At 34.0% G+C, this 16,098-nt stretch overlaps 1 protein-coding gene across 1 annotated transcript in view; it reads left to right on the top strand.

Annotated features, from left to right (window-relative positions):
- The first annotated feature begins 831 nt into the window (after positions 1–831).
- The window catches only part of LOC137397963 (mucin-5AC-like), a 33,496-nt gene continuing 18,229 nt past the window's right edge, over positions 832–16,098 (top strand). Inside the window, exons 1-4 of the mRNA XM_068084059.1 lie at positions 832–844; positions 4,129–4,293; positions 7,014–7,166; positions 14,020–15,987. Of these exons, the coding sequence (XP_067940160.1) occupies positions 832–844; positions 4,129–4,293; positions 7,014–7,166; positions 14,020–15,987 (2,299 nt within the window). The remainder of the gene's footprint in view (positions 845–4,128; positions 4,294–7,013; positions 7,167–14,019; positions 15,988–16,098) is intronic.

The following is a 16,098-nucleotide window of genomic DNA, read 5'->3' on the forward strand; positions in this document are numbered from 1 at the left end:
GCAGTGTAAGTAAAGGCATGACGATGATATTTTTTCTAATGGTTCTAATGAGATTCTTGCAATAATTAATTATAAGCTTGGATGACTACAGGACAATGACTACATAGTACAGATTTTCTAAAAATCTATATAAATATCACAACTTCGTGATATTGTTAGCTATGCCGTTTTGAAATGTAAACAAAATTGTGCATTGGTATTTTAGTAATTTTTATGCTTAGTCATATTTTAATAAATTTCTTACCAAATTTAGATATGATATCATATAAAATATAATATGTTATATATATTAGACTATATGTGTACTATACTATATTATAAGTATAATGTATATTATATATTATACATAATATATATAATATAAATAATATTATTATATTTATTTATTATTACAATATTATTATATATTATATATATATTATATGTAATATATACAACAAATATTATATATAATACATATAATGTATAAAATACTATATTATATATAAAATATAAAATCTTACATATTAAGTTATATATGAAATATTATACCTGTCACAGTTTATAAGCTGACTGATTTTTAATACCCGTGCAACGCTGGCCATTCCGCTAGTTCGGTCTATAAATGAACAATAGTGAATATATTTCAACACTTACTGAAGTTGTTAAGAGCAGTGGTAACTCGGTGTACTGTATGTGTGTACTGCAGACCATCAAAGAAACCTTCTATTCCAGCTGCGTTGTTTGGATTGTTGTAGCCACCCATTATCAACCTGTTCAAAGTAAATTGTTAGAGTTTATCAAAACTACCTTTCCTTCGCACGAGATTGATCCTCTGAAGCAGTATCAATTATGGTATTTGTTGGTATCCTCAAACTGTATTTGTTCGCACAAGTTTAAATGCCTGATTCCGCTAAACTTTAATACTCTTTGTGTACAAGGTCAAATACATGTTAGCTCAGTATTGCACAAAGTAGTCGCAAATGCTGAATTCATATTTGTAAGCACACTATAGTTATTTAATTTCAACTTTTTGCTTTTAAAAAAAGCTTTTTTTGATGTTTTTCTACAAAAGACAGTCATTCACACTTGCTTTTGTCTAGTTTTTGAGGCATGACACATCGGAGAGCACCATGTCATTCTCATTCACAAGACTGTGCATTGGCTAATTTACTCGGTAACTATGAAGTATAAACCCAAAATCTTCAGATAAGTTGTGTTAACTCCTATAATGAGTTGAAATTGTTTACAATAAAAAAGTATACACTTTTTTAAAGTTTTGAACAAAAGTCAAAATAGGGCTACCTATTATAATATTTTCAGTTAATTTGAAAATATCGTAATATGTATATATTCTAACAACAAATTCTAATGTGCATTTGGTTTGTAGAATCCCTACAGATTGGTATGATGTCAAATGTAAGCAGTAAAGCGGTTTGCTAGCTACTGTTAGCAGACTTCTCAAAATCAGAATTTAGCTCATTTTATTAAATTTAATTTAAATTAGCTTTGTGTTTAAAAACAAAAAAATATATGAACCTTATTGTTCATGTTTTTCTCTTGTTTTTTTTTCTAAGCAAAAACATAAATTATATTTATACAGTATATAATATATATATTATATATATAATATATATAATATATATATTATATATATATTATATGTATGTATAATATATTATAATAAATATAATATATGTAATATTATATATATTACATATAATATTTTAATATTATAAAATATATATAATATATTATATAAATATATATATAATATTTATATAATATATATTACATATATTATATATATTATATACACATCATATATATTATATATATTGCATATATATTATATACATGTATATATATCATTTGTATATTATATATGTTTCTAAGATGTATATTTATGTACCCACAAAAATATTCCCTTTGACTGGGATTTTTTTCATCAACATTTCTACATTGCCAACTTATTTTTCTTGTAACACATACACTCGCCAGTATTTATTAAAAGATTACGAAAATAACTCATCAAGGTCGCCGCTAAATGCATTTAGTTACGTAAACAATTAGCAAATAGTATAGGGTATAAAAACCTTGTGCTGAAGAAGCTAAGAATGACATTTCTTGTCACTTCCTGGTACGACTGCGCCATGATTTACGTTTGTTTTTATTCACTTTCTGAGCTACTCTTGCTGCCTGGCAGTCTTGCAGTTTCCTTACTTGTTAATGACATCATCAGCAATCGCTGACTATTCCAAGAATTCCTTCTCTAATTGTTTTATATAGACTGTGATCTTATAGGTATTTTTAATGCGTTGCAGAGTTCCTTACTTAATTATTTTTTATAGACTGATCTTATTGGTAAATGTGATATGTCACATTAAAAGTATATTTTATGCCAGTTGATCTATTTAACAAATAACCAATTGCTTTTGATGAAATCACTATATATGAACTATTGCTATACAGCATTAGTCGATTGGATATTAGAGAAAATTGTAGATTATTCTTATTGACTAGTTAACCCATGATTCGTAAATTCTTCAAATTAAAAAAAAATTATTGTCGCCTAGCTTTTTAATTTTTTATTAAAGATTTTTGAACTGTCAATAATGATAATAGTTAGCTAGCTTTGAATAGAATATTAATGTTTACTACCGGTTGAAGTTGTCACACCTTGACTCTGGTGTCAATTTGCTTATATAAATATCATCAAGCATTAAATTTTCTTTTAAAAGTGTTTTCATATTAATGAAAGTTTTATCTTATTAGGATTTAAAAATTGCATTTTATTTCTTACATGGTAAAAGCGCTATTTTACTCTAGTTACCGAAAAAAAGAATTTTTGCCATTATATGTAAACTATTTATTTTATATTTTGTGTGGCACAATTGGAAAAAATTTCTACTAGTTTGAAAATAAATTTGTTGGTCAAAAAATAATTAGTCTGATATGACATTATTGCCCATAAAGTAATAACAACTGATGTAATAATTATTAAATTGTAATTGTACTGTGTTATAATAATAATAATAACAATAATAATTTTACTGTGACTATTGCAAATCACTGGATACAGTTGGTGTACATAAAAAGAGGCTAATCAAAATCACTTGGTACAGTCGGTATATATGGCAGGGATTATTCCAAATCAACTGATACAGTTGGTGTACATAATGAAAGACCGTATCAGATGATACAGTCCAATACCATGGAGCCCAATTGCAAATCAGATAATAAAATTTTGGTCCATGGTATTAGTATTCCAAATCAACTGATACATTTGATGTACATGATGAAAGACTATTCCAAATCAGATGATGCAATTGGGGTCCATGGTATTAATATAAGATCTTGGCAGGCTTTACTTGCATGATCAAAGGTAACAGATGCTTACTTTCCCACACCCTAAGCTGTTGTAAACGGATAGAACTGCAAGCTTTGCAAGCAGATTTTCACCTCTCAGTTTAATAAGATAGAGCCATGTTGAATTTAGGCTTAGGTAACCTGTCATTAATGCTCTGTCTTAGCCAGAGTCATCACAGCAGTTAGCATGAGATCTCTTAGCAGAGATAATTAACTTCATACAAACTTTGACATATGAAGTTATCTCATGGCGATATTTGCTTCATAAACTACGGTATGTTGAGCAAATACTCTCAAAAAACCACTTAGTTCATTTAATTTGTTCTGAATCTCAAAAAATTAAACAATAAATATTGTATAGAAAATTAAACATCGCAATAAAATAAATACATCGCATAAAACTAAGTTGAAAATTAAATGCAAAATTGAATTCAATTTATTAAAAAGAATAATTTCTTGTTACCGTAAATACTCCCAAACACAAAGTATAGGCGCAGGATACTCCAGGGTCAAAAGTAAAGGAGTTGATAAAGCTATGAGACATAATAGACAGTTTTGGAGTTAACTCTCTATGTACACAAATTCTTACACATTACACCATATTGACACTTAATGGAGTGCCTTATAACTCGTTGTGTTTTATGATACTTTATTATTTGTTATTGTGGCGCTAAACATAAGACAGTCGACATGTCGACATGACTAACCGCTCATGTTAACAATGACTGCCTTATGTAAAGAGTGAGAGAGGGAAAGTGAGAGAGAGAAAGTGAGAGGAAGGGATAGAGGGAAAGAGCAAGAAAGGGAGAGAGGGAAAGAGAGAAAAAGGGAGAGAGGAAAGGAGAGAGAGAGAGAGAGAGAGAGAGAGAGAGAAAGAGACAGAGAGAGGAAAGGAGAACGAGAGAGGGAGGGAGAAAAAGGGAGGGAGAGAAAGGGAGAGGAAAAGAGAACAAAAGAGGGAGAGAAAAAGAAAGAGAGGGAGAGAGGGAGAGAGGGAGAGAGAGAGGGAGAGGAAAGGAGAACGAGAGAGGGAGGGAAAGAAAGAGAGAGAGAGAGAGAAAGAGAGAGAGGGAGAAAGGGAGAGGGAGAGGAAAGAAGAACGAGAGAGGGAGGGAAAGAAAGAGAGAGAGGGAAAGATAGAGAAAGAGAGAGGGAGAGAGAAGGAGAAAAAAGAAGAAAGAGAGAGCGGGAGAGAGTGGGAGAGAGAGCGGAAGGGAGAGAGAGAGGGAGAGAGAGGGAGAGAGCGGGAGAGAGAGAGAGAAAGGGAGATAGAGAGAAAGGGAGATAGAGAGAAAGGGAGATAGAGAGAAAGGGAGAGAGAGAGGGAGAGAGGGGAGAGAGGGAGGGAGAGCGACAGAAGGAGGGAGAGGGAGAGAAAGCGACAGGAGAGAGAGAGAGAGCGACAGAAGGAGGGAGATGGAGGAGAAGGAGAGGGAGAAGAAGAAGGGGAGGGAGAGGGGGAGAGGGAGAGGGAGAGAGAAGGACAGAGGGAAACCTTTTTCTTTCTAAACGGTATTTCCATTTAGAAAGAAATTTGCCAATAGTTGGCTTAATATCTGTCAAACAACTTACATAGCGAGATTACATTTAGAGATGATATAAGGCATGATATACAACACTACAATATTCTAGTGTTGTATAAGAGAGAGAGAAAAAGAGAGACAGAGGGAGAGAGGGGGAGAGAGAGGGAGAGAGAGGGAGAGAGAGGGAGAGAGAGAGAGAGAGAGGGAGAAGGAGAGAGAGAAGGAGAGAGAGGGAAAGGGAAAGCAAGGGAGACACGCCATGTTGTTAATGAGTCTTTTCTTTGAATTTAAATTGTACCATTACATTATTGTCTGTATATCATATTATATGTACATGTATGTCCATGTGGTTCTCACAATTATTTCCTAATTATTTCTGTAAGCTTAGGTCAAATAGTGGTTTTTGAAGGAAGTTAATTTTCCCATGGCTGGTGATAGCAACTGCAACAATTGAATAAATAATAATAGGCAGTGGACATTAATTTTTATGGCTTATTTTTATGGCCTTTCAAAAATAAGCTTAAAATAATAAAATCAGTAAATCCCAAAAATGTGCTGGTGCTACATAGGAATGTACATGTAGTTCCTGATGTGTGCCTTGAGTGTCATAGACACTACAATCTCGACACTACAAAAAAACAATTTTTCAAAAATGGCAAAACTTTTACAGTGATCAATATTCCCAAAATACGTCTTTTTGTCCTTTCCTCTGTTCTTTTTGTCTTGACTCTAAATTTCCACTAAACATTCAAACATATTCTATTTTTTATTAACCAGAACATGGTTTCTATATTTTACTTAAGTGAATATTTTAGTATTATTATAAAATAGTTCTTTTCATAAGCAACTTTACAATTTAATTAAATTAACAATTAAACAATTATTTAATTTTAATTTTTTAGTGATGAGTCCCCAGTCCCTGCTGCCACCCCAACAACAAGAATAGTAGACACTGAGGCTTCAAGCTATTTGCAATCATATATTTAAATGCTACTGATTGAACAACTATATGTTGATTGGCTTTTAAATTATGTTCACATAAATTAATCACCTTGGTAAAATTGATAATTATGCACATCATACAAACTAATATAATACTGATGTCTCTCGCGTAAAATGTGTATTATTTTTAGTTTATGCACTTTACAGTCTTTACAATTAAAATTAAACAATTTAATTAAAAGAAATGCTTAAATTAGGTTAAAATAAGAGTGGTAAAAATTAACTAAATTGCATCTGAAATGTTAAATCTTTTTTTTCTGTCATATTATAACTTAATCAAAAATTTACTTGATTGTGATTATAATTTATTTTTTAAAATATAAACTTTATAATTCTAAATTTATATTTTAAAAACAATATTTTATATGAGATAAATGGCTTTAAAATATTAAACAAATCATAATTTAAATATATAATTAAACATTTTATAACCCAAGTATACATAATTTAAGTAATGAATTTATCATTACCATTTTGGTAGTTACTAATATATATATAATATAACAATATATTATGTAATATATATTATAGATAATATATGCTTTTATATTATCCTCATCAGGAACCGATTTGGATAAAGTTAGCCTGCAGCCTTACAGTAGTGGCAGAACCAGTTAATAACAAATCAAACCTTCTGAAATAATTGTGAAGTTATCCTCCCTATAAACTAGATTACTTCACTTGCTTATTCTTCATGGGAGCCAACAGAAGTTGACCTCATCAGACAGGAAAGGATGATGGCGTAAAGAAATTACTACCAACAAAAGGTTTGATACATCCTCACCAGTATTTTTAAAAATTTCAATTCAAGCTATCCAAGTTAGGCGCTAATATATTGCCTATGAAAGAAGGATATAGCAGCCACTCGACAGATAAAGATTAAGATCTGAGGCTACTAAAAATTATTGCCTGTTACAACCAATGACATTTTTTGTTAGTAGCTTTTGCAACTTTGTACTAACTGTAGAAAGTCAATAGCCACGAATGAAGCAAATCATCTGGCAGCAATGTCAGCGTTTACAATTCTAGCATTTTGTCTATTAGCATACTGTAATGTTGGAGCCGCGAATGTTATACTATCAGACCAGCAGCACATACATTACTATGAGATGCAAATAAGAATTCTTCACGCCACTTTAGAAAAAGAATGTAATGGTCACACAGAGATTCGAAAAAGAGCAGCAGATGTTTCAGAGGAAGTTGACTATGAAGTAGCGAAAATTCATTATCAACGTCTGCTCGAAGAGCTGACCAAATGTCGGACGGAAAAGAACCGTAAGGATACAACTAGAGGTATGCTTGTTGGTTTCTATCAAACGCTTTCTTTCAGTTTTACAATATTGAACAACTAAATAAATGGTAATAAAAACAGCTTATAAACAGTAGCAGGTAATGTAGTTGCCTGCTACTCGCCATTAGCCTGGCACATTGCCAATGACTAGTTTGATTATGCTACTATTCACACAGCTAAACTTACTAAAAAGGCCACGAGAGCCAGCTTTAGTGATGTTACATTGTGCAGAGCATGTGTGCCGTTATGTCGATTACGCATAGCGTATTTTAATCGACATAACGGCTCACATCACCTGATCAATGCATTGTATCTCGCATAACTTAAATGGTTAGATTATCGCCTGGTGAATCTGGTGGCTTCGAGATTAAATCCAGCACAAAGCAAATCTTTCATTCCTAGTGTTTAATAGCTGTAGCTGGACACACCGAAAGATGGACTGAGATTTATATATATATATATATATATATATATATATATATATATTATACATATATTGAAATGTATCATACTTAGAACTAAATTCAGAGTGCTCAACATAGGATGGACCAGTATAAATTAGAAAATTAAATAGTTCACTTATCTTTCAGCTACTGACAGTTTCCTGCTGGCGCATTCTTCAGGCTGTAGACTTCAAGTTGAAGTCAATCAATGGCATCGACGAAGCCATCGGGAAAGTTTGCAGCTGTCAAACTTTCCCGATAATCCATCGAGCATCGACGACCGCCTTTTTAATGTGAACCTGTTCATCAATACTAATTCACGGTCGCAGGTAGCGTGATTTATTTGTTTCCGTCTATGATAGTTGATGCAAGACTAGTATTTGATTCAAGCACACGAAAACAAAGAGGTTTCCTCAAGAAATTCAAAAAGAAAAATGAGACCACTACGCCACAGAGTGTTTGCTGATGCGAACGCGAATGAGTTTGTGGCAGTGTGAACATTGTTATCATCGACGATTACCATAGTATTGTGGCATCAACACCGAGATATGGCATTATAGTGTGAGCCAGCCTTTCAGGATTATGTGAATCTATGACACTTAATACAGCTCCATGCGTATCGCTAACTACCGAAGCTGTCACTACCGGTATAGTGAAACTACAATTACACCTGTGACTGTGACACAGAAATTACTCCGAATTCAACTAAGTTTTTCGACTGTAATGATGACCAGGACTATGATGGTGACCTTGACCCAAAACTATGCAACTTCAGTTATCACTGTTAAGGTCCGGCCACACGTAACGAATTATTCGTTCAATCTGACCGAATCCACGAATTTCACAGAATTCACAGATTTATTCTGCCGAATATCATAGATTCGTCTGAGCTGTGCATGCACACCGAATTCGTTACCGAAACGCGTTTAATTGGCTAACCAATTTTTTTAGCGAGCACGATTCTAGTAGCTTTGACAAGTGATATAGTCCAAGACACGTACGACGACCCACAATAAAAGTATCACCGCGATATGACTTGATACATACGATGCAACTGCCTATATGCGCTAGAGATAGCGACTGTTTTTGCGACGGAGCTTTTGCTGCATAAAAAGAAATTATTATTATTGAAAAGAAATAATTCACAGCTTCTAAAACATCTAAAAGAAAATTCTGGATACACGATGAGAAGTTCCTGTCATGGTGAACCAACGAGAGAGAACCAACAATAGCGCATATAGGCCGTTGCATCGTATGTATCAAGTCATATCGCGGTTATACTTTTATTGTGGGTCGTCGTACGTGTCTTGGACTATACCACTTGTCAAAGCTACTAGAATCGTGCTGGCTAAAAAAATTGGTTAGCCAATTAAACGCGTTTCGGTAGCGAATTCGGTGTGCATGCACAGCTCAGACGAATCTATGATATTCGGCAGAATAAATCTGTGAATTCTGTGAAATTCGTGGATTCGGTCAGATTGAACGAATAATTCGTTACGTGTGGCCGAACCTTTACTCATGGCAGACTATCAGAAGTATTTTATAGAAATGTATTTTCTAGGCCTAATTGCATCACAAACATTATAAAAGAATAAACATGCTAAATATAATTTTAATAGAGTAACTAAACTTATAAAAAAGCTGTAAAACAGGCTATTCTTTATTTATCTAATTAAAAGAAATAAAGTGGTTTGAAACTTTATGATCTGTAAATTACATAATTATAAAAGGAAGTGCAACGTGGTCGAGCTTATTTCTTTGGCCTTTCATAAACATAAACTCGTAAACATAAACTCGTAAACATAAACTCGTAAACATAAACTCGTAAACATAAACTCGTAAACATAAACTCGTAAACATAAACTCGTAAACATAAACTCGTAAACATAAACTCGTAAACATAAACTCGTAAACATAAACTCGTAAACATAAACTCGTAAACATAAACTCGTCAACATAAACTCGTAAACATAAACTCGTAAACATAAACTCGTAAACATAAACTCGTAAACATAAACTCGTAAACATAAACTCGTAAACATAAACTCGTAAACATAAACTCGTAAACATAAACTCGTAAACATAAACTCGTAAACATAAACTCGTAAACATAAACTCGTAAACATAAACTCGTAAACATAAACTCGTAAACATAAACTCGTAAATATAAACTCGTAAACATAAACTCATAAACATAAACTCGTAAACATAAACTCGTAAACATAAACTCGTAAACATAAACTCGTAAACATAAACTCGTAAAGATAAACTCGTAAACATAAACTCGTAACCATAAACTCGTAAACATTAACTCGTAAACATAAACTCGTAAACATAAACTCGTAAACATAAACTCGTAAACATAAACTCGTAAACATAAACTCGTAAACATAAACTCATAAACATAAACTCGTAAACATAAACTCGTAACCATAAACTCGTAAACATTAACTCGTAAACATAAACTCGTAAACATAAACTCGTAAACATAAAGTCGTAAACATAAACTCGTAAACATAAACTCGTAAACATAAACTCGTAAACATAAACTCGTAAAGATAAACTCGTAAACATAAACTCGTAACCATAAACTCGTAAACATTAACTCGTAAACATAAACTCGTAAACATAAACTCATAAACATAAACTCGTAAACATAAACTCGTAACCATAAACTCGTAAACATTAACTCGTAAACATAAAGTCGTAAACATAAACTCGTAAACATTAACTCGTAAACATAAACTCGTAAACATAAAGTCGTAAGCATAAACTCGTAAACATAAACTCGTAAACATAAACTCGTAAACATTAACTCGTAAACATAAACTCGTAAACATTAACTCGTAAACATAAACTCGTAAACATAAAGTCGTAAACATAAACTCGTAAACATTAACTCGTAAACATAAACTCGTAAACATAAACTCGTAAACATAAACTCGTAAAGATAAACTCGTAAACATAAACTCGTAAACATAAACTCGTAAACATAAACTCGTAAACATAAACTCGTAAACATAAACTCGTAAACATAAACTCGTATACATAAACTCGTAAACATAAACTCGTAAACATAAACTCGTAAACATAAACTCGTAAACATAAACTCGTAAACATAAACTCGTAAACATAAACTCGTAAACATAAACTCGTAAACATAAACTCGTAAACATAAACTCGTAAACATAAACTCGTAAACATAAACTCGTAAACATAAACTCGTAAACATAAACTCGTAAACATTAACTCGTAAACATAAACTCGTAAACATAAACTCATAAACATAAATTCGTAAACATAAACTCGTAAACATAAACTCGTAAACATAAACTCGTAAACATAAACTCGTAAACATAAATCCCAAATACTCGTGCTACATAGCAATCTGCATGTAGTTCCTGATGTCTGCGTTGAGCGTCATAGACACTACGTTCAGTATGTCAGTGCATTTTTAATGTGCTCTCATCTAATTGGCTAGTTCTGCCAGCCAATAATACAGCTTTTTTAAAAGTTACCAGAAACGACAAAACTTTTGTACTGATACACATTTTGCAATTAGGGAAAGTAAAAACGGAAAATCTAGAATGACTTGAAACATCACTAATAGAAAACGAAAGGAAATGTCAGTAATAAATCAAAGAGTGGCTATGAAGAGTGACTAAGAGCACATGAAAACAAATCAGCATGATTTGTTTGCATGTGTCTTAGTCACTGTGCAAGGCCTTTCTAAAAACCTAGAAACCATGTCTTGCATAAACCTTGTCCTGACCTCCTAAAATAATTTCCTGCTTTGTTCGACGCATCGGCTACAATTGACTAAAATGAGTACATGTGAAAATTGTCTTCACCTACTAATGAAACTTCTCCATTTCTACATGATATGTAAAATTTGATGTTTTTAGACAAAGTAGTGTAAGTATATTATACTTACAATAGTTCGGTTAAAAAAATCAATGCTTTAGTGACTCTAAGTACATTCATTTTTCCTACTTGACATTCTCCGTAAATTGAACTTGTTTGCTAAAATGCTCATATATCGCATTTGTATTGCCCTGATTTTAAGTTCACCAGCTGATTCCAGATGCCGATCCGATATACCGAGTCTTATTGAAGAATAATCTGATTCAAATACCTATTCAGATCTTTTGTGTTGCATAGATAATTGTTCATTTTATTATAAATAAAGTATAAATACTAATGTATTTATTTGTTTGTATTTATTTATTGTTTTTATCAATGGAGACAACAACAACATTAGCAGCACCTGTGAAAGAACTTTTTTAAATTTATAGTAAGACCTGCAATAGTTCCCTCACAAGAACTAGCTCATCAAATGATCTGAACGGCCAATATTCTTTTGACAAACTTCAAATGTTGATGTGTAAATAAATAGAATAAAAGAGAGAAACAAATTACATTCACAACACAACCAGACCCAATGAGAGCTACCCAACTAACAAGCTCTCTATCGTCATGATAAAGAGAAAAACAGATAACTTTATGCACCGACTGCTGAAATTACTTTCGCAATGCTAGTAGATAGAAATATTACACTGCATTCTTGTTTCCCATCTTTGTTATCTTGTTTGTGATTAGCTGCAATAAATCCTATCGCTGTAATTGCGGAAATACCACACTTTGTGATTACATCCTGACTAAAGCAAAACGGTTCCTCAGCTATGTTGATCAGACTATAGACAAGAAATAAATAATGTGGCAGGCCTGAAATTCATTAGGTAAAAGTAAGGAACTTGCAGCTGATGATTTTTAATAGTGTAGCAGGCTAAAATACTGTTTTCTGCTAAATAGTTGACCTGTAAAAAGTATCTGAAGCTTCAGATTTAAAAAAAGATTGGCCGACGCCGATTCAGATACTTAACATTAGAGTTGCCCGAATCTTTGTATCGGTGCCGATACGGGTGTTAAGTATCTGAATCGGTGTCGGCCAATCTCTTCTTAAAAAATCGGAAACTTCAGGTACTTTTTCCAGATCAACTATTTAGCAGAAAACAGTATTTTAGCCTGCTACACTAATAAAAATCATCAGCTGCAGTTCCTTACTTTTACCTAATAAATTTCAGGCCTGCCACCCAATTTATTTCATGTCTATAGACCGATCAACATCAACACATGAGGAACATTTTTGCTTTAGTCAGGACGTAATCACAAAGTTTGGTATTTCCGCAATTACATCGATAGGATTTATTGCAGCTAATCATGAACAAGATAACAAAAATGGGAAACAAGAATGCAGTGTAATATTTCTATTTACTAGCATTACGACAGTAATTTAAGCAGTCCATGCATAAAGTTATTTATCACTCTTGATCCTACGATACAATGTATCGTTTGTATCGAACAAAATACGGTAACCCCAGTGGCTTATAGGTATTTAGCCTGTCCTCCATCATCTGTGGCAAGTGAGTCCCTCTTCAGTACAACTGGCTACATTGATAGTGATAGAAGAAAGAGACTTCTTGCTGAGATAATTAAATCACTAACGGTAATTAATAGAAGCATTGATTTGCTCTAAACTTGTACAGATGCAGCAGTTCGATCAGCAATAGAAGAGAGACTTTGTTATCACAGAGAGAGCTGTACCACTAACAGTAATTACCTTTATTAATCACAAATTACAAGAAACATGGACTGTTTTTCTACTAAATGCTTGGTATTTCAGTATGTGAACATATATATATATTTTTCTATAAATACAAACAAATAATTACATTAATATTTATATTTTTTTTACATTATATTTATATTTGCGTAATAAAAAGAACAATTATCTATGCAACACAAAAGATCTGAATCGGATTATTTTTCAGTAAGAATCGGTATATCGGATTGGTATCTGAATCGGCTGGTGAATTTACAATCGGGACATCTCTACTTAACACCCATATCGGCAACAATACTGATTCCGATACCAAAATCAGGGCAACGCTAATTTGTATGCTTGTGTTTATGTTCTCATACATCTATGCATTGTTATATCTGTGTTTTGATATATCTATGTTTTCGTACATCTAAGTATTAGTAAATGCAAATTGAGTACATCTGTTAATTGGCTCCTTCAAGAGTTTTCAGGTACATAATGCTTGAAAAAGTGCCTGTGTCTACAAAAGGGCCTATATCTCGCCTGTTTTCAGGCAAAACTTTTTTTTATTTTTTTGCTTGAAAAAGTTTTAAAAAAGATTGAAAGTTTTTTTTAGTGTTCACATAATTAGATTTTTTACATATATTGCTCTTAGTTCTATGAACAGGTATTGTAATTTTCTATTGGCAATAAGGGCAAGTTTACCATGTTGTATCTACAAAATTGACGCCTTCCTGAGCTAGTTGTTTATTCTTAGAGTATTTGTATTTTATTTCAATTATGCGAGTAGAAGATCTTTATGTTTTACAGTGACATCACCAAAACATGTAATGACAACCAGCAAACCACGAACATCAAAATTTGCTACTTCCGAGAAAAGCCCAAACGCAGTTACAACTACAATTCATTACAATAAAATAACTAAATCCCCAAAGATTACTACAGTTCAAACAAAACCTCCAACAACACAACCAACACTATCTTCTATAACTCATTCTTCACCTGTTCCTACAACTCAACCAGCGCCTGCCCCTACAACTCGACCAGCACCTGCTTCTACAACTCAACCAGCACCTGTTCCTACAACTCAACCAGCACCTGCTCTTACAACTAAACCAGCACCTGCTCCTACAACTCAACCAACACCTGCCCCTACAACTCGACCAGCACCTGCTTCTACAACTCAACCAACACCTGCTCCTACAACTAAACCAGCACCTGCTCCTACAACTCAACCAACACCTGCTCCTACAACTAAACCAGCACCTGCTCCTACAACTCAACCAACACCTGCTCCTACAACTAAACCAGCACCTGTTCCTACAACTCAACCAGCACCTGCTCTTACAACTAAACCAGCACCTGCTCCTACAACTCAACCAACACCTGCCCCTACAACTCGACCAGCACCTGCTTCTACAACTCAACCAACACCTGCTCCTACAACTAAACCAGCACCTGCTCCTACAACTCAACCAACACCTGCTCCTACAACTAAACCAGCACCTGCTCCTACAACTCAACCAACACCTGCTCCTACAACTAAACCAGCACCTGCTCCTACAACTCAATCAGCACCTGCTCTCACAACTCAATCAGCACCTGCTCTCACAACTCATCCAGCACCTGCTCCTACAACTCAATCAATTCTTGCTCCTACAACACAATCAACACTTGCTCCTACAACTCAACCAGCACTTGCTACTACAACTCAATCAGAACCTGCTCCTACCAATCCAGCACCTGTTCCTACAACTCAACCAGCACCTATTCCTACAACTCCACCAGCACCTGCTCCTACAACGCAGCCAGCAGCTGCTCCTACAACTCAATCAGCACCTGCTGCTACAACTCAATCTGCGCCTGCTTCTACAAAGCATGCAACACCTGATTTTACAACTCAATCAGCACCTGCTCTTAAAACTCAACCAGCAACTACTCCTACAACTCAACCAGCACCTAATTCTACCACTCAATCAGCACCCGCTCCTACAACTAAACCAGCACCTGCTCCTACAACTCAATCAGCACCTGTTCCTACAACTCATCCACCACCTGCTTCTACAACTCAATCAGCACCTGCTTCTACAACTCAATCAGCACCTGCTCCTATAACCCATCCAACACTCTCTTTTACAACTCAGTCTGAACCTGCTTCTACAACTCAATTAGCGCCAGCTACTAAAACTCAAAAAACTACTAGTAAAGCTCAACAATCTCCTCTTACTTCAAATCAACCAGCATCTACTACTAAAAATCAACCAGTAATCTCTTCTAAAGGACATCATGATTCTGGCACTGAAAGTAAACCAACACCTACTCCTACAATTAAATCGACAAGTACTACAAAGCTCACTGATACAAATAAGTCAACTCAACCGCTGCATGCTACTATACCTCAGCAAGTACCTGCTACCACAAATCAGCAGACACCTGGTTCTACACATCAGCAGACACTTGCTACTAAGTCGGAGCAGCCACTTACTACTAAATCTCATCAGACACCTGCTACTACACCTCAACAGATACCTTATACCACAACTCGACTGACTGATCCCATCAACCCAACCAAACCAGTGACAAGCCAGCCAGAAAAATCCAGCACAGTCTCTGAGGTTAAGACGACGACACTTTCATTGCTAGAAGCATGCGAACAGGCAGTCAACTACTCAGAAAACTGGAGATTTTATGATGAGTTCGCAAAAAGTAAGCCTATCCAAAAATCTCACTGTGATCTTCAGAAGAGCAATCAATGGTTCAGATTTGGAGGAGCAGCAGGTGAGTAGCTGACTTTCGATAACACATATAGCTAAACTACTTTTGATGTAAAAAGGAAATACCGCTACATAGTAGTGTGCATGTAGTTCCTGATTTCAAAAACAAAAAATT

This window comes from Watersipora subatra, chromosome 6 (assembly GCF_963576615.1).
Source record: "Watersipora subatra chromosome 6, tzWatSuba1.1, whole genome shotgun sequence".
NCBI classification, from domain to species: domain Eukaryota; kingdom Metazoa; phylum Bryozoa; class Gymnolaemata; order Cheilostomatida; family Watersiporidae; genus Watersipora; species Watersipora subatra.